This window comes from Phyllobates terribilis, unplaced genomic scaffold (assembly GCF_046119375.1).
Source record: "Phyllobates terribilis strain yellow unplaced genomic scaffold, ASM4611937v1 Scaffold_80__1_contigs__length_6766528, whole genome shotgun sequence".
In the NCBI taxonomy this organism is placed as follows: domain Eukaryota; kingdom Metazoa; phylum Chordata; class Amphibia; order Anura; family Dendrobatidae; genus Phyllobates; species Phyllobates terribilis.
The window spans coordinates 5184895-5204745 of NW_027362840.1; the positions used below are offsets into that span (position 1 = coordinate 5184895).

Consider the following 19851-nt stretch of genomic DNA (forward strand, 5'->3'; position numbering starts at 1 on the left):
GGCATCCGCTCTTAATTTCAGCCAATTTTGCGTTCAAAAAGTGAAATGGCGCTCCTTCACTTCCGAGCCCTGCCGTGAGCCCAAACAGTAATTTACCCCCATATATGGGTTACCAGCATACTCAGGGAAGTTACAGAATAAATATTGGGGTCCATTTTCTCTTGTTAACCTTATAAAAATAAAAAATTGAGTCTTAAGTAAAAGTTTTGTGAAAATAGGTTAAATGTTATTTTTTTCCATCCACATTGCTTCAATTCATGTGAAGCACGTGAAGAGTGAATAAACTTCTTGAATGTGGTTTTCAGCACCTTGAGGGGTGCAGTTTTTAAAATGGTGTCACTTTTGGGTGTTTTCAGTCATATAGGCCCCTCAAAGTCACTTCAAATGGGATGTGGTCCCCAAAAAAATGGTTTTGTAAATTTTGTTGGAAAAATGAGAAAATCGCTGGTCAACTTTTTAAAGGGGTTATCCACTACTATTGATAATTGGACAATGTATTTTAACGTTGAAAATAAAGTTTCTTTGTAAATACCTTGCGCTGCTGTTGCTGCCTGTGAGTGGCGCTATAGCTGGCCGCTCACAGGCATCACATGACCCCCAGCTGATGCAACGTGAAGTGAGGCGTGATATCAGTGACGCGGTCCCAGCGGTGGATGCTGGGTTGTGGGCGGGGTTACCCCGCACATCACACCCAGCATCTACCGCGTGCTTTCCCAATGAATGGGGAGAGGGAGAGTGAGCGGTGGATGCCGGGTGTGATGTGTGGGGTAACCCCACCCACAGCCTATTACTCACCATGGATCGCAGAATAAGTAACCCCTGGCTGCAGCCGGAACTTGACGTGACATCAGCGGATGTCAGAGTCGGTTGCAGTCGGGGGTCACGTGATGCCTGTAAGCGACCAGTGATAGCGCCACTCACAGGCAACAACAGCAGCACAAGGTATTTACAAAGAAACTTATTTTCAACAATAAAATACATTGGCCAATTATCAATAGTAGTGGATAACCCCTTTAACTCTTATAACTTCCTAACAAAAAAAAAATTATGTTTCAAAAGTTCACTGATGTAAAGTAGACATGTGGGAAATGTTATTTATTAACTATTTTGTGTAACATAATTCTTATGTCCTTAAACCAGAGAGTTAAAAGTTTGAAAATTGTGACATTTTTAATTTTTTTCTCAAATTGCTTATTTGTGAAAAAAATTAGAACAAGTCATATCGAATAAATATTTCCACGATCATGAAGTAGAATATTGTCATGAAAATACAACCTCAGAATCACTGGGATCCGAGTTATTACCTCAAAGTGACACTGGTCAGATTTCAAAATTTAAGCCTGGTCATTAACCTACAAAGTGGCTCGATCCTTAAGGGGTTAAGGCCTCTTTTACTGAATTCTAGTAAGTTATATGTAATCGCCTCTACATAGCAGAAAAAAATATCTTTTATTGTAGCCCCATGGAGTGTGGTCCGGACGCTGGTCTCGCTTCAGCGCCTCCTGTCTTATCGCAAGCATCATCCTCCTGCCTTGCTTCATGTAGGTGACATATCCCAAGTCATCCACACATGCGCCCCCCTATCACACTCCGGCGCAGGCATACCTTGCTCTACAAAGCACTGTAATGTGCCAGCTTTACTTCTGAGTCATCGGGAATCTTTGGTCTCTCCCGTTGCATGTGCATTACAGGACTTCACTCTGCCCTCCGAAGGGTACAACGAAGTGCAGCAGTGAGATTGGGAACGCTGTGGAATTACGTAGGATGTGTCATCCACATGAAGGTGGGCAGGAGGATAGCGATTACAACGAGAGAAAAGGCACTGAAGCAAGACCAGTGATGCCCATCGACCGCACCGTATGGGGGGTACAATAAAAGGTATTTTTCATGCTATTTAGAGGCGATTGGTGACTTATATACAGTTTATTAGAATGCTGTACAAAAACACTTAAAAAGGTGGTGGCTGTACTTTACTGATGTGGGAAATGGTATTTATTAATGGATTAAGAATAATGGAATATACACTAGCCCCCTGAGTGTGAGGATCTTAGGAAATAAAGGATAAAAGGTGAAGATGCTGCAGGCAGATGCACGGATGCTGTGTGAGAATCCATCTGGGGATAGATAACAAGGAAAGTAGTTTTGGGTATCTCCCACGCTTACTCACTAAATATAATAGAAAAACAAAAGAGAGAAAAAATAAATAATTCATAAGTGTGCGGAGTCCAAGTAACCTGCTGAACACATAGCATTCTAAGAAGCAATAATTATAAATAAATAGAGTATCCTGATAAAACAACCAAAAGGCAGATATATAAAGAATACAATAAATACATATATTATTTAAACTCAGTTATTGCATTGTTCATTGAAATAAAGAAAAATCATAGAGCCATACAGGCATACAGGAAAAGGCTTAAAGGGGGATTCTCAACTCCAAGATCCTATCCCAATATATAGTAGGTGTAATAATAATAATAATAATAATAATAATAATAATATTTGCAAATACCTCCAATTAGAAATGTAGTATAGTGTTTCTGATTCGCTATTTCTCTTACCTCATGTGCAGGCATTGCAGGACCTTAGGTATCCAAGCAACTAGCTAACTAACTGTGACTATATCAGTGTTCGTAAACATGGATATTACATTTCTAATTGGAGGTATTTGCTAATATTATTATTATTACACCTACTACTACTACACCTACTACATATTGGGATAGGATCTTATAGGTGGGAATACCCCTTTAAGGAGGTGGCTGCACACATGGAATCAGCAGTGCGAACAAGAAGGCTAAAGAAGAAGCAGCTGCCTGGGTAGAGCCAGGGATGCTCTGGTCGGTAGCATGCAGAAGTCGGCAGATACCCCAAAAATACTTTCCTTGACTATTTTGTAAGACATGATGATCTGTTTATAGGCATAAAAATTCAAAGTTTGACAATTGCTAATTCAATATTTTTGGAAAATTTCCAATATTTTTATAAACGCATAATTTTCATAAATGCATAATATCAACTTATATTTACCACTAATAAAAAGTACAATGTGTCATGAAAAAGCAATCTCAGCATCACTGGGATCAGTAGAAGCATTCCAGAGTTATTACCACATAGAGTAACTAGTGTTGAGCGAGCACTAAAATGCTCGGGTGCTCGAAGCTCGGGCCGAGCTCACTGTGATACTCGGGTGCTCGACCCCAGCAACGAGCCCAATGTTAGTCTATGGGAGACCCGAGCATTTTTGCGGCGGCATCCCCGGCAATCTGTAGAAAGCCTAAAAAGTGCCCAAAACGATAGTGACAGTGCTCAAATAACATGGGGACAGCATGGGGATCGCCCCTGGAAGCATTTCTGACCCCCAGGTCACTGCTGTCAACAACGTGGTCAGAGGTATTAAGCCACTTTTACGGGGTTACAAGAAAACGTTAAAAAACGAAAGTGAAAGTGCTTTCCTGTGAAATATGTTAAGGATAGTGTTGAGCGATACCTTCCGATATCAGGAAATATCGTATCGGATTGGATCGGACCGATACCCAAAAAGTATCGGATATCGCCGATTCCAATACCGGAAACCAATGCAAGTCAATGGGACACAAATATCGGAATGAAAATAAACCCTTTCTTTCCTTGTAGGTTAATTCTACAAGAAGTAAAACAACTAAGAATAATGTAGAAAGTATTACGCGAAAAGCCGGCAATTCATCAGCGGCATACACCGGTACCCGACAATTTACAACAAAAAGAATAGAGCTTCACACATAGATTAGATAGATAGAAACATGTCAGTCACATATATATGAAGTACAGTGACAGTGTTGCTTACTGTGCTTGTCATTTAGTGTAAAGGATTTATTTAAAAAAAAATTGGCGTGGGGTTCCCCTTAATTTTAGTCTCTAGCGGAGGTTAAGCAGACGACTGGGGCAGATGTTTGAAGCCTGGGAAGGGGGTAATACCCACGGAGCTTCCCAGGCTACTAATATCAGCCCCCAGCTGAATACCTAGCCTTTACTAGCTATTAAAATGGGGGACCCCCCAAAAAAATGACATGGGGTCCCCCCTAATTTAATAGCTAGCAAAGGCAATAGCTAGCCCAGGAAGGGTGCCATGAATATTGGCCCCCTCCCAGGCTAGAAACACCAGCCGTCAGCCGCCCCAGAAATGGCGCATCCATAGGATGCGCCAATTCTGGCACTTAGCCTCGCTCTTCCCACTGCCCTGTAGCGGTGGCAGTGGGGTAATAGGGCTGGGGTTGATGTCAGCTTATAATGCCAGCTGACATCAAGCCCAGGTTAGTAATGGAGAGGCGTCTATAAGACACCCCCATTACTAACTCCATAGTCAAAGTTAAAGAAAAACACAAACACCCAGAATAAAGTCCTTTAATTGAAATAAACACACAATTCTTTATTGTACTAAATTAAACCATACTTACCGTCACGCCCATTCCAGCTGAAGCCAACGATCTCCTACAATAAAAGAAAAATAAACCAACATCATCCTTACCTTTCCATGGTTCCCACGACAGCTTCAGCTCTGCTACATCGAGATGACAGGCTGGACCGCAGCAGAACGCTGCCATCCAGCCTGTCATCCCGCAGACACTGAGAAGCGCAGGCATGCTTGCGCTCCACAGTGTCTCTCTGTGACGGCATCCAGATGAGCCGAGTTCATTGGACATGACCTCACCTCATTCACGTCACTGACAGCGTGGGAAAATTCTCACGCTGAAGCGCTGAGTGCAGGAGAATTTTCCCACGCTGCCAGTGACGTGCATGAGGTGAGCCGAGTTCATTGGACATGACCTCGGCTCATCTTTATGCCGTCACAGAGAGACACTGAGGAGCGCAAGCATGCCTGAGCTTCTCAGTGTCTGCGGGATGACAGGCTGGATGGCAGTGTTCTGCTGCGGTCCAGCCTGTCATCTCGATGTAGCAGAGCTGAAGCTGTCGTGGGAACCATGGAAAGGTAAGGATGATGTTGGTTTATTATTTTTCTTTTATTGTAGGAGATCGTTGGCTTCAGCTGGAATGGGCGTGACTAAGTATGGTTTAATTTAGAACAATAAAGAATTGTGTGTTTATTTCAATTAAAGGACTTTATTCTGGGTGTTTGTGTTTTTTTTAAATACTTTACTAGAAATTCATGGTGGTCATGTCTAATATTGGCGTGACCCCATGAATTTCGGGCTTAGGGCCAGCTGATAATGCCAAGCTGGCCTTAACCCCTTTATTACTCAGTGAGCCACCGCACCAGGGCCCTGGATGAGTTGGGTACAGCGCCAGAAGATGGCGCTTCTATGAACGCGCCATTTTCCGGGGTGGCTGCGGACTGCAATTTGCAGCGGGTGGGGCCCAGAAAGCTTGGGCCTCCCTGCGCTGCAGATTCCAGCCCCCAGCTGCCTAGTTGTATCTGGCTGGACACAAAAATAGGGAGAAGCCCCACGTATTTTTTTTTTAATTATTTCATGAAATAATTTTTTAAAAAAAGGGCTTCCCTATATTGTTGTGTCCGGCCAGGTACAAATAGGCAGCTGGTGGATGGGGGCAGCCCGTTCCTGCCTGCTGTACCTGGCTGGACACAAATATAGTGCGAAGCCCCACTTCAATTTTTTTAAATTATTTCAGGAAATTCATGAAATAATTTAAAAAAAATTGACGTGGGGCTTCGCACTATATTTGTGTCCAGCCAGGTACAGCAGGCAGGAACGGGCTGCCCCCAACCACCAGCTGCCTATTTGTACCTGGCCGGACACAACAATATAGGGAAGCCCTTTTTTTCTTTATTATTTCATGAATTTCATGAAATAATTAAAAAAAAAATACGTGGGGCTTCTCCCTATTTGTGTGTCCAGCCAGGTACAACTAGGCAGCTGGGGGCTGGAATCCGCAGCGCAGGGAGGCCCAAGCTTTCTGCCCCCCCCGGTGCAAATTACAGTCCGCAGCCACCCCGGAAAATGGCGCGTTCATAGAAGCTGGATGCTGTACCTGGCTGGCATACAAAAATATGGCAAAGCCCACGTCAAAATTTTTGGGAAAAATTAATTAAAAAATAAATTATAATTTAGGGACTGCATCTTTATTAACTCCTCAAATGTCATTTAGTGTTAAAATAAAGGATTTAAAAAAAAATTGGCGTGCGATCCCCCATAATTTTAGGCTCTAGCGGAGGTTAAGCAGACGGCTGGGGCAGATGTTTGAAGCCTGGGAAGGGGGTAATACCCACGGAGCTTCCCAGGCTACTAATATCAGCCCCCAGCTGAATACCTAGCCTTTACTAGCTATTAAATGGGGGACCCCCCCAAAAAAATGACGTGGGGTCCCCCCCTATTTAATAGCTAGCAAAGGCTAGGCAGACAGCTGGGGCTGATATTAATAGCCCAGGAAGGTGCCATGAATATTGGCCCCCTCCCAGGCTAGAAACACCAGCCACCAGCCGCCCCAGAAATGGCGCATTCATAGGATGCGCCAATTCTGGCACTTAGCCTCGCTCTTCCACGCTGCCCTGGTGCGGTGGCAGGGGGTAATAGGGTTGGGGTTCATGTCAGCGCCAGCTGCCATGAAGCCCAGGTTAGTAATGATGGGCGTCTATAAGACACCCCCATTACTAACCTACAAAGTGTTAAAAAGAAAAAACACACTACACCCAGAAAAAAATAATTTATTTGAAATAAAACACACCATTTTATTTAATTCTTAGTTTACTAAAAATAATAGTTACCTGTCCACGTTCCTGCGCTGATCTCCCATGCACAGCTGTCACATCTGGAGATGGTGACAGCTGTGCATGGCTGCTGTAAGCTCACACTGCCGGGAACACGTCCGCTTCCGGCAGCGGGAGCCACTGACTGAGGTCACCGGAGTGCATTTAGGCAGCGCAGCTCCGGAGACCTCCTTTACGGCACTGCTGTACCGTGGGAATTTCTCACGATACAGCAGGGCCGTAAAGGAGCTGACCGGAGCAGCGCTGCCTGAACTCCGGTGAACCCGCTTATGCAATGACGGGGCTGCTTTACGGCCCCATCATTCTAGCGGCGGCAGCGGTTCAGAGCGGTCTCATTCTATGTGGCTGCTCTAAACTGGAGATCTTCGTGGGACACTCGTGGACTACTACGGAGGGGTAAGGATAAGGTTGTGGTTTATTATTTTATATTTTATTACAGGAGATCGATGGCTTCGGGGAATTAGGTGTCTAGGTGAGTATAGGTGTAGTTTTTTATTTTTTACCTTATTTTAGGTGGCGATCGGCGGGGACAGGTAATGTATGAACTAATTTATTGTAGGCAACCACTGGCCACCAATGACATGTATTTAAAATTTATTGGGGCACAGTAGGGCAATTTATATAGCAGGATCAGGCTGATGGGAACTACTGCTCCCATCGAGCTGATCCTGCTGGCACGAGTGGACGGGGGACAGACATAGGCCGATGGGAGTAGTAGTGTCACATCGGCCTATGTCTGCCTGCACGCACACACCCGCACACATCCCGCACACACTCGCAGACATCGCACAGACATCGCACACACACGCACAGACACCCACACACACCAATCATGACGGGCTGATCGTCTGGGAGGTGACGCTGTGCGGCCAGCCAATCACTGTAATGCCCACAAACAACATGGCTGCGGCATTACAGTGACTGGCTGGCAATCCCTGCATGTTCATTGGCTCTGTAAAGAGCGCCAAACATGCAGGGCGGAGACCCGAGCTCCCGCCCGAGTAACCCGGAAATGCTCGGTGCTCGCCGAACATCCCGAGTAGCGTGATGCTCGGGTGAGAACCGAGCAGTGTCGAGCATGTTCGCTCAACACTAATAGTAACACATCAGATTTCAAAAATGGGGTTTTGTCAGAAAGGTAAAAACTGGCTGAATTTTTCATTTGATTAATACATATAAAATTTTATTATAAAGACATACTGATTGGAAATTTAAATTGTGAGCTCCAATGGGGACAGAGATGACATCTGTAAAGAGGTGCAGAAACTAAAAGCTCTAATAAGTCAAAGAAAATAAATACATTATTTAAGGCTATGTGCCCACGATGCAGAAATGCTGCATATTTTTTCCGCTTCTCCCTGGCAGGAAAAACGCATGCGTTTTTTACATGCGCTTTTCCTGCCAGGTAGAAGCGTTTGTCAAGCGTCTTTGCATGCATTTCCGCATGCGGGTTATCAAGCGCTTTCCAAGCGATTTTAGCATCACTTGGAAAGAGCTTGACAACTTGGTCACACTATATAAATCCATGCAACCGGCATGGATTTATAGTAGTGTGACCAAGTTAGTTAAAAAAAAGAATAAGAATGGTAAAAAATAAAAAAAAATAAAGTTCATACTCACCTTCCGATGTCTTCCCGATGTTTTGTCTGCTCCCCCCGGTGTCTTGCACTGCTCACGCTGTTGTGAAGGACCAGCGGTGACATCATTGAGCCATGTGATGGGTCACATGACTCAGTGACGTCATGGCAGGTCCTTCACAACAACGCGAACATTGCAAGAGACCGGACGGAGCAGACAAAACATCGGGAAGACATCGGAAGGTGAGTATGAACTTTATTTTTTATTTTAAATTCTTTCTTTTACAGTTTCTATGGTACCCAGGTCTGGATGAGAGTCTCCTCTCCTCCAGAACTGGGTACCATAAGCACATAGAGACGCATAGAATTAACTTGTAGAAATGTACAGACGCGCATTCTATGCGTCTCAATGCAAGTCAATGGCTTCCGCAAAATTAATGGACATGCTGCGGATTTTTGAGCGCAGCATAAACGCTGCGGAAAAATCCGCAACATGGGCATTGACATTGATAAATAAGCATTTCTTGGCGCCAAGCCTTTGCAAAAAAGAGTTTATAAAAACACATTTCATGTGCTTACTGTACAGTTGCTGAGATCATTATGATGGCAATACCAATTATGTGAATAGGATTTATTCACACAATACAGACATTGGTAAGGGGAAAAGGCGATTTTTCTACTTACCAGATGGCAGTTATGGGGCCATTGTCAGGTCTATGACAAAGCATCTGGAAGCCACACAATCTGTCCAACCACCAAGATGATTTGGTCGTCCATAGCAATTCAGGAAGTAAACTATAGTTTTCTCACTGAATTCCGCAGTCTTAGCAGTAGCTCAGCCAAGTATGATGATAATGATGGATATATCAATCATGGAGCATTAAGGAGTTAAAAAGTTTTCTCATGATGATTCCCACTTGTCCCCTTCATCAATCAGGTAAATATCCCTCTAAAGTTAGAGGACACATGATATGATTTCCAGAACCCCTCACCTCTCCAGTTAGCAGGTAGATTATCTCTAGGGTGATTTCTAATATCCTCTCAGCAATGTGTTTCTTGTCCTTCTCCATCCTTTCTGAGCCCTTAAGAAAAAGACTCATGTTTTCTGAAAATAAGCTTCAGCAAATACCTCAGGAACCTGAGGGAAAGAAGAGAAGGGAACAGTAAAAATGTTCTGCTCATAGAAGATATAAAGTAGATAAATACCTGCTTATTGTATACAACCTTACACTACAACCCTTGGAAAAATTATGGAATTACTGGGCTCGGAGGATGTTCATTCAGTTGTTTAATGTTGTTGAAAAAAAGCAGATCACAGATATGGCACAAAACTAAAGTCATTTCAAATGGCAACTTTAGGGCTTTAAGAAACACTAAAAGAAATCAAGATTAAAAATGTGGTACTCAGTAAGGGTAATTTTTTTCAGACCAAGCAGAGAGAAAAAATTATGGAATCACTCAATTCTGAGGAAAAAATTATGGAATCATGAAAAACAAACTCCAATACGTCACTAGTATTTTGTTGCACCACCTCTGACTTTAATAACAGACTGAAGTCTCTGAGGCATGGACCTAATGAGTGACGAGCAGTACTCTTCATCAATCTGGCTCCAACTTTCTCTGATTGCTGTTGCCAGATCAGCTTTGCAGGTTGGAGCCTTGTCATGGACCATTTTATTCAACTTCCACCAAAGATTTTCAATTGTATTGAGATCCGGACTATTTGCAAGCCATGACATTGACCTTATGTGTCTTCTATCAAGGAATGTTTTCACAGTAAATTTGCATTTCCAAAACGAACACCTGCATCAAATTAGATCTGCATCTAAAAAGGAGTGATCACACCTTGGAGAGCTGTTGCACCAACATGAATCATGGCTCCAACAAGAGAGATGTCAATTGAAACAAAGGAGAGGATTATCAAACTCTTAAAAGAAGGTAAATCATCACACAATGTTGCAAAAGATGTTGGTTGTTCACAGTTAGTTGTGTCTAAAATCTGGACCAAATACAAACAACATGGGAAGGTTGTTAAAGGCAAACATACTGGTAGACCAAGGAAGACATCAAAGCGTCAAGACCGGAAACTTAAAGCAATATGTCTCCAAAACAGGAAATGCACAACAAAACAAATGAGGAATGAATGGGAGGAAACTGGAGTAAGGCTGGGTGCCCACGTAGCGTTTTTCAAGCGCTTATGCTGCGTAATTTCCGCAGCGTAAACGCTTGTGAAACGCTAGGTAATCCGCACCCCATGGTCCCCAAGGGGATTCCGCATGTTCTATGCACATGCTGCGGATTTTTCCGCAGCGTTTATGCTGCGTACAAAAATCCGCAGCATGTCATTTAATTTTGCGGAAGCGCCGCCATTGACTTGCATTGAGACACATAGAATGCGTGACTGTACATTTCTACAAGCGAATTCTATGCGTTTCTATGTGCGGATGGTACCCAGTTCTGGAGGAGAGGAGACTCTCATCCAGACCTGGGTACCATTGTACCTGTAAAAAAAAGAATAAAATAATAAATAAAGTTTATTCTCACCTTTCCGAAGGCTACTCTGCATGCCGGCATCGCTGAAGGACCTTCGGTGACGTCACAGTCATGTGACCGCAGGCCCTTCACCGCTCTGTCTCGCGATATGCCGGCAGCCAGGAACCAGACAGGAAGCAGCGCTGCAGCCACGCCGGGGCATCGGGGGTGAGTATAGCTTTATTTTATTTTTACGGTTCACACTGTATAAATTCATGCTGTTTGTATGGATTTATACAGTGTGACCTAGTTGTCAAGCACTTTCCAAGTGATGCTATCGCCTGGAAAGCGCTTGTCAATCTGTATGCGGAAACGCATGTGAATCCGCATGTGGATCCGCATGTATTCCGCAGGAAAAAAGCATGCACAATCTGCATGCGTTTTTTTCTGCCAGGGAGATGCAGAAATGCTGCAGAAATTTTCTGCTTCATTTCTGCATCGTGGGCACATAGCCTCAATGTCTGTGACCGAACTGTAAGAAACCGCCTAAAGGAAATGGGATTTACAAATAGAAAAGCTATGAGAGCGATGGCGCCAAAGAGTATATACCGTACAGTTGCTAAGGTGGGGCCCCGACATGGGATACTCATACTCCCCACACACGGGGATATGAACACACACACAAAATGCTCCATACACTACCACGTGCTTGAACACATATACCACCCTCAGCACACACAAAACTCATCTCACAAAGATTTATCAGGCTGCCAATAGCAACCAATAACAGCTCAGCTTCTATTTTGCTACAGTTAATTAATCTGAGCAGTGATTGGTTAATATAGACAATAAAGGACATTCTCAGTATAACAAAGCTTGTGTAAGGTAATAAGATGTCAGTTAGGGTGTGTTGGTGGAAAGGCTGATGTCAGTCACATTACTTCTATGTGAGAGGATATAGAAACTGCCAGTTACAGACTATTTTTACCACAATAATGCCTCATAAGAAAAGGAATTTCATGGCATGAATGTCAGCTGATGCGAAAAGAAAAGCTGCATTACAGGCCAATGAAAAATGTGAACACCGAGAAACAAGGCTGAAACACATGAGAACAGCAGCTGCTTCCTCAAGAGCCAATGAATTTTCTGAGCAGAGGGAAGCGAGGCTTGCAGATAAGAGAAGAAGAGTTGCTTCCTCAAGGGCCAATGAGTCATCTCAGCAGAGAGAAGGCCGACTTGCCACTAAGAGAATTGCTATTTCTTCCACCAGGGCACAGGAAATGGTTGGAGATTTGAAACATGCTGCCTTTTGTTACCAGTCAGATATAAACTATCAGGATAATCCTAAAGTTCAGATAGGAAAAATGGATGTGGTCTGCATGTACTGCAGTGCCCTGAAATGGAGAGATGAACTGCCAGGTTTATGCTGTGCAAATGGCAAGATAAAACTTCCACCTCTCCTGTCACCACTAGATCACCTAAAGTCTCTGATGACAGGTACCAGTACAATATCAAAGCATTTCTTGGACAACATTAGGAAGTACAGCTCCTGCTTCCAAATGACATCATTTGGTGCAACAATAGAAATGTTTACAACAGGATTTATGCCGACATTTAAAGTTCAAGGACAGGTTTACCACTCAATTGGCTCACTGCTTCCATTACAAAGGAGAAGAACCCCAATTTCTTCAACTCTTCTTTATGGGAAATGCAGAAGCAGAGGCTCAGCGGAGATGCTCTTTAATTCCTAACACTCGCCTTGATATTGTCACTATTTTGCAGCAGTTCCTTCACTCCAACAATCTATATGTTCAACTTTTCAAGACTGCACTTGAATGCATGCCAAATGACATTACAAAGGTTGTCATTCGAGCTGACAAAACACCACAAGGTGAACATCAGCGACGTTTCAATGCTCCCACATTTGATGAGGTAGCCATCTTGATTGTAGGTAATGATTTTCAAAGCCGTGACATTGTGCTTCAGAAAAGGAACAATAGTTTGCAATGAGTAGCAGAAACTCACAGGTCCTATGATGCGCTGCAATATCCAATCATCTTTTGGCAGGGACAGGATGGCTATCACTTTGGAATACCTCAGACAGATCCTACAACAGGCAACCCTTCAGGAAAAAAGTGTCTGCAATGGACTTCTATGCATATAGGATCATGACAAGATTTGCAGAGAAAAATCACATCTTGAAATGCAAACACCTCTTCCACCAATTTATTGTTGACACGTATGCAAAGATTGAGAGTGAACGTCTTTTATATATCAGACTAAATCAAAAGAAGCTCAGGGCAGAGGAATATATTCACCTTACAGATGCTGTTGCAAATGATGCTGATCCAAAAGAGTTGGGGAAAATGGTTATTCTTCCATCAACTGTCACTGGAAGCCCACGACACATGCATGAATACACACAAGATGCAATGACTTATGTGAGAAAGTATGGCCGTCCAGATCTTTTCATCACCTTTACTTGCAAACCTGCCTGGGAGGACATTGGAGGGCACCTGTTGCCGGGCCAAAAATCAGTGAATCGCCATGACCTTATTGCTCAGGTTTTCAAACAGAATCTTTCAAAAAGGACTAATCTCATCACAAAATCACATATTTATGGTGAGACGCAGTGCTGGATGTATTCAGTTGAATGGCAAAAAATAGGCCTTCCTCACGCCCAAATCTTGATTTGGCTGAAGCAAAAAATACAGCCTACCGAAATTGACAATATCATCAGTGCCGAATTGCCAGACCCTCAGATTGACCCATTGCTGTTTGACACCATCACAAAAAAACATGATCCATGGTCCGTGTGAGAGTCTGAACAAAAAATTTCCCTGTATGATTAATAGCAGGTGTTCAAAGCATTACCCACGATCCCTGGTCCAAGAAACCCAAACAGGACAAGATGGATATCCAGTCTACCGAAGAAGAAAGCCAGGGGATGGTGGTTTCATAGCAAAGCTCAAAATGCGTGTTGGATCATCACTCCAAGAGACAGAAATTGACAACAGGTGGGTAGTACCTTACAGCCCTTTGCTCTCAAAAATCTTCCAGGCCCACATAAATGTCGAATCTTGCCACTCTGTGAAATCAATCAAGTATATCTGCAAATATGTCCACAAAGGAAGTGATCAAGCAGTTTTTGAACTCCAGAAAAATTGACCTATTATTGATGAAGTGGAGGCATTCCAGATGGGCAGGTACATAAGCAGCAATGAAGCTGTTTGGAGAATACTAGGATTCTCCATTCATGAGCGTTATCCACCAGTTGTGCATCCGAGTTGGCACTTGGAAAATGGATAGAGAATTTACTTTAACCCAGCAAACTTGCAGCAGCAGCTCCTACCACCACCTAAGACCACCCTCTTGGCATTTTTTGAGCTGTGTCAACAAGACCTTTTTGCAAAAACAATTCTCTACTGTGATTTACCAAAGTTCTACATTTGGAATGCTTCCAGAAAAACACTGGAACGGAGGAAACGGGGGCTTGATATTGAAGGCTATCCAGGGGTGAAAGCAACTGATACTCTTGGTCGCGTCTACACTGTTCATCCGTCAAATGCAGAGTGCTTCTACCTGCGCATGTTACTTCATGTTGTCAAAGGCCCTACATCATTTTCCGACCTGAAGAAGGTCGGAGGCCATGTGTGTGAAACATTCACGGAAGCTTGCCAAAGAAAAGGACTTTTGGAAAATGATGGACACTGGGACATTACCCTCAGTGAAGCAGCAGCCACACAAACCCCAAAGCGACTAAGACATCTCTTTGCTATTATTCTAACAACCTAGCATCTCAAATCCTCTTGAGATTTGGACAAAGTACAAAACTGATCTCAGCGAGGACATCCTCATGCAGATTAGAAGGGAAAATCCTCAGCAACTCATCAACTTCACTGAGGAAATGTTCAATGAAACTTTAATGCTCCTTGAAGATCAGTGCATAGCAATGTCAGGAAAAGCCTTACAGTTGCTTGGTTTGCCTGCTCCAATAAGAAATCCTGAAGGCATCCAAATGTGTAGGGAGATTTTCCTAGAAACAAACTACAATATTGATGAACTGACAGCATTTGTGTCTCAGAACGAGCCAATATTGGTACCAGATCAAAGGGACGCCTATAACTACATTTTAAGTTTCAGTGAAACCAACAAAGGTGGGATTGTCTTCCTTGATGCTCCAGGTGGAACAGGAAAGACATTTGTAATCAACTTGCTCCTGGCAAAATTTCGACAACAAAAAAAGATTGCACTTGCAGTGGCATTTTCTGGAATTGCAGCTACGCTTTTAAAAGGTGGCAGGACAGCACATTCGACATTCAAACTGCCACTTAACCTGTCTCATAGTGACAGCCCCGTGTGCAATATTGCCAAGGGATCAGGACTGGCCAAATTGCTTAAAAAATGCAGTGCCATCATTTGGGATGAATGCACAGAGTCACACAAAAGGGCTCTGGAAGCAGTGGACAGACTGCTGCAAGACCTGCGTAGCAACAAATATATCATGGGAGGAGTAGTTGTTGTTTTGGCAGGTGACTTCCGCCAAACACTACCTGTTATTCCAAGATCAACCCCTGCAGACGAACTGAATGCCTGTCTAAAAGCATCGTACCTTTGGAGAAAAGTAAAGAAAATGTCACTGAACACAAACATGAGGGTCTACATGACAGGCGATGTTTCTGCTGGACTGTTTTCGAGCCAGCTGTTGACTATTGGAGATGGCAAGGAACCAGTAAACTCAACCACTGGACAGATCACCTTCCCAAGCAACTTTTGTTGCATTGTGACATCCATTGAGGAGTTGAAAGCAAAGGTTTTTCCAAACATTCAACTCCACTTCAAAAATTCTGGCTGGCTGTGTGAAAGGGTTATTCTAGCTCCCAAAAATGACAGTGTCAACAAGATCAATCTTCAAATTCTAAATCTCCTACCAGGTGAGTGCACAACCTACAAGACCGTGGATACAGTAATAGACCCTGATCAAGCATTATTTTATCCAACTGAGTTCCTCAATCCCTTGGAGCCACAAGGACTTCCTCCTCACAACCTCTTTCTAAAACCTGGAGCACCTATTCTGCTATTGAGAAATTTGGATCCACCAAAGCTATGTAATGGAACAAGACTCTTGATTAAGAACCTGTTTCCACATGTAACTGAGGCAACCATTTTGACAGGATGTGCCACAGGAGAAGATGTTTTCATTCCAACAATTCCTCTCATTCCATCTGATTTGACTTTTGATTTTAAACGCCTCCAGTTTCCTGTTCGACTGGCATTTGCCATGTCCATCAACAAGGCTCAGGGACAGTCCTAGAAAGTAGTTGGAATCGATTTACAATCTCCATGCTTTTCTCATGGTCAACTTTATATGGCCTGTTCAAGAGTTGGAACAGCCAAAAATCTGTTCGTGTTTGCACCTGAAGGAAGAACCAAGAATGTCGTTTATCAAAAGGCTCTCGAATAAGGAGTAGAAGACTACTTCACATTACTTGGCCAATTTAGTTAAATCTGTGTGGAATATCTCTGGTGTTGAAATAAATGTTGTGAAATGCTTCTATTAGCTTAGTTTTTGCCTTTTAATAATTACATTTCTATCTATTTGCTTTGTGGTTTTTGTGTGGAGAATACATTTTTGTTAACACTTTCTATTTTCCTAACAGCAGTTATTAACCCGGGCGAAGACGGGTAAGTACAGCTAGTCTTCAATAAATGCCCAAGTTTACATTGATATTTTGGACAGTTTTCTTATCACATCAGTTGAAAGGATGTTTGGGAATGATGACATCATTTTTCAAGATGCTAATGCATCCTGCCATAGAGCAAAAACTGTGAAAACTTTACTTGAAATAAGACACATAAGGTCAATGTCATGGCTTGCAAATAGTCCGGATCTCAATACAATTGAAAATCTTTGGTGGAAGTTGAATAAAATGGTCCATGACAAGGCTCCAACCTGCAAAGCTGATCTGGCAACAGCAATCAGAGAAAGTTGGAGCCAGATTGATGAAGAGTACTGCTCGTCACTCATTAGGTCCATGCCTCAGAGACTTCAGTCTGTTATTAAAGTCAGAGGTGGTGCAACAAAATACTAGTGACGTATTGGAGTGGTTTTTTTTTGTGTTTGTTTTTCATGATTCCACAATTTTTTCCTCAGAATTGAGTGATTCCATAATTTTTTCTCTCTGCTTGGTCTGAAAAAATTACCCTTACTGAGTACCACATTTTTAATCTTGATTTCTTTTAGTGTTTCTTAAAGCCCTAAAGTTGCCATTTGAAATGACTTTAGTTTTGTGCCATATCTGTGATCTGCTTTTTTTCAACAACATTAAACAACTGAATGAACATCCTCCGAACCCGGTGATTCCATAATTTTTGCCAGGGGTTGTATATACACATCGGATATACTACACATTATACACACTACATGCATGCCTGTACCATATATTATGGCTAAAAGTTTTTAGAATGAGGCTGCGTGCCCACTATGTGTTTTTCAAGCGTTTTTGCCGCAGAATTTCCGCAGCGAAAACGCTTAAAAAAAGCTTGGTAATACGTGCCCCATGGTCCCCAATAATAATCCACTGTGTAAAAATACGCAGCATGTCCATTAATTTTGCGGACAAGCAGAATAATCACCGCCATTGACTTGCATTGGAACGCGTGACATCCGCATCACTGCATCTGCAGATATCACACGGTTCAATGTGCGGATGGTGCCCAGGTCTGGAGAAGAGGAGACTCTCATCCAGACCAGGGTACCATGGTACCTGTTAAAAAAAATAATTTAAAAAAAAAAAAAAAAAAAAAAAGAGAGATTATACTTACCTTCCGATGGCCCCCGGTGTTTTCTCCCCTCTGTCTGGTCTGCTGTATGGGTCGCGCTGTTGTGAAGAACCTGCCATGACGTCATTGAGTCATGTGACCAGTCACATGGCTCAATGACGTCACCGCAGGTCCTTCACACCACCGTGAGCCGCCTAAGACACCGGATGGAGCAGCGAAAACACCAGGAGGACATCGGAAGGTAAGTATAATCATTTTTTTTTTTACCATTCTTATTCTTTTTTTTTTTTTAACTAACTTGGTCACACTACTATAAATCCATGCCGGTTGCATGGATTTATATAGTGTGATCAAGTTGTCAAGCACTTTTCCAAGTGATGCTAAAAATCGCTTGAAAAAGCGCTTGATAACCCGCATGCAGAAATGCATGCAAAAACGCTTGACAAACGCTTCTACCTGGCGGGGAAAACACATGTAAAAAACGCATGTGTTTTCCTGCCAGTGAAAAGCGGAAAAAATATGCAGCATTTCTGCATCGTGGGCAACATAGCCTGACACACATTTTGTTTTTCACAAAGTTTGCTGCTACAGTTTTTATAGCAGCAATTTGCATTACTGCTAAATTGTTATGAAGAGTAATCAGATGAATTGTGAAAAATTGCAGTCATTCCTTGCCATGATTATTTTCTCTGATGAAGCTTCCATCATACTGTTTGGGATTTCTGGAAGAATGATTGGATAAAAGTTGAGCACTGCCATGAGGTCTGCCTCATGCCAAGAATAAAGACATCCTGAGACCATTCATGTATGGGGGCTTTCCATCTATGGAATCGGCTCACTCACAATTTTCCCTAAGAACACAGCCATGAATAAAGAATGGGATAATAATAATAATAATAATTGTTATTTTTATATAGCGCCAACATATTCCACAGTGCTTTACATACATTATCATCATTGTCCCCATTGGGCACACAATCTAAATTCCTTATCAGTAGGTTTTTGGAGTGTGGGAGGAAGCCGGAGAAACCGGAGGAAACCCACGCAAACACGGAGAGAACATACAGACTCCTTGCAGATGTTGTCCTTGGTGGGATTTGAACCCAGGACCCCAGCGCTGCAGTGCTATCCACTGGGCCACTGTGCTGCCCCATGGGATCTAAACATCCTCCAAAAGCAATTTGTCCCAATGATCCATAAGCAATTTGGTGATGGACAATGCTTTTTCTAGCATGATGGGACACCATGCCACAAGGCAAAAGTGATATCTAAGGATTTGTTTAATTTTACAGATCGGTGGTCACGAGATTGCTTGCTCACACCGGCAAAGGAAAGTAAGCGATGCACACTAAGCAATCTATACTAAATTGTTCAGTGTGCACGGGCTACTATAGCTCTCTGCAGTGAGAGCCCTGTTTAAACATCACGATGCACCGGCAAGAACGATGATCATTTACGCTGCACAAGAGATCATTTCACCCGATGAACTAGCATTTTGCTGAGTGATCATGGGGTTTACACGACAAGTAATTGTGAAATAAGCATTTTTAACAATGCTCATTCACTATTATCTTGCAGTGTAAATGTCCATTAACTGGCTCAGTGAACAAAGCATTGAAAATTGGGTCGAAGTACAGGAAACTCCCCAGATCTGAATCCCATGGAGAATATATGGTCAATCCTGAAGCAGCGGGTGGACAATCAAAAACACAAAAATTGTGATAAACTCCAAGCACTGATCAGACAACAATTGGCAGAAGTCTTGTAAAATAAGGGACAACACTGGAAATATAGAGTCTTTACATAAACGTGATGCATTTATTTATACAAGTGTATAAACTTATGAAATATAGTTGTACTTGAATAATGTCTGACTAAAAGAGGTATTTATACGTAACAACAATGAAGCATTAAACTCTGATAAATAAAATTTGTGTTAGGCGCCTTTCAGACGTCAGTGTTTTGAGTACGGTTGTGTCCGCTTCCATACACACCAGAAACACTGACACACATTGACCCATTCAAATGAATGGGTCTATGCACATGTCGGTGTGTTTCCACGGACCACGTTGTCATTTTTTCTCGCAGCACAGGCAGCAGAACGTCCCATACACGTACACAGTGATGACACCCATGTGTCATGTACTGGCACCTGGGAATCAGTGGTACAGTTAGTGCTGTTCCCAAGTGCTGGGAGTTGAACGCTGTCCTCATCATGGTTCCCTACCGACACTGCGATCAGTACCAGCAGGGGACAATGATGAGAGTAGTATTCTGTTCTCGCTGTGTCCAAAA

General features: G+C 42.8%; 2 protein-coding genes across 5 annotated transcripts in view; one reads left to right on the forward strand and one right to left on the reverse strand.

The window, feature by feature from the left end:
- Window positions 1-19851, reverse strand: part of LOC141197244 (gastrula zinc finger protein XlCGF66.1-like) — a 135314-nt gene that overhangs the window by 103078 nt on the left and 12385 nt on the right. For 3 of the 4 annotated variants that reach the window (XM_073662646.1, XM_073662647.1, XM_073662645.1), the window contains exon 2: window positions 9294-9439. The exons of the other annotated variant lie outside the window; for it this stretch is intronic. In XM_073662646.1, coding sequence (XP_073518747.1) covers window positions 9294-9401 — 108 coding nt within the window. In that variant the 5' untranslated portion in view covers window positions 9402-9439. The remainder of the gene's footprint in view (window positions 1-9293; window positions 9440-19851) is intronic. 4 annotated transcript variants of the gene reach the window in all.
- LOC141197242 (uncharacterized) lies at window positions 12942-14568 on the forward strand. Its single transcript, XM_073662639.1, has 3 exons — window positions 12942-13582; window positions 13632-13790; window positions 14238-14568. The coding sequence occupies exons 1-3, from the start codon at window positions 12942-12944 to the stop codon at window positions 14566-14568; spliced, it is 1131 nt and encodes a 376-aa protein (XP_073518740.1).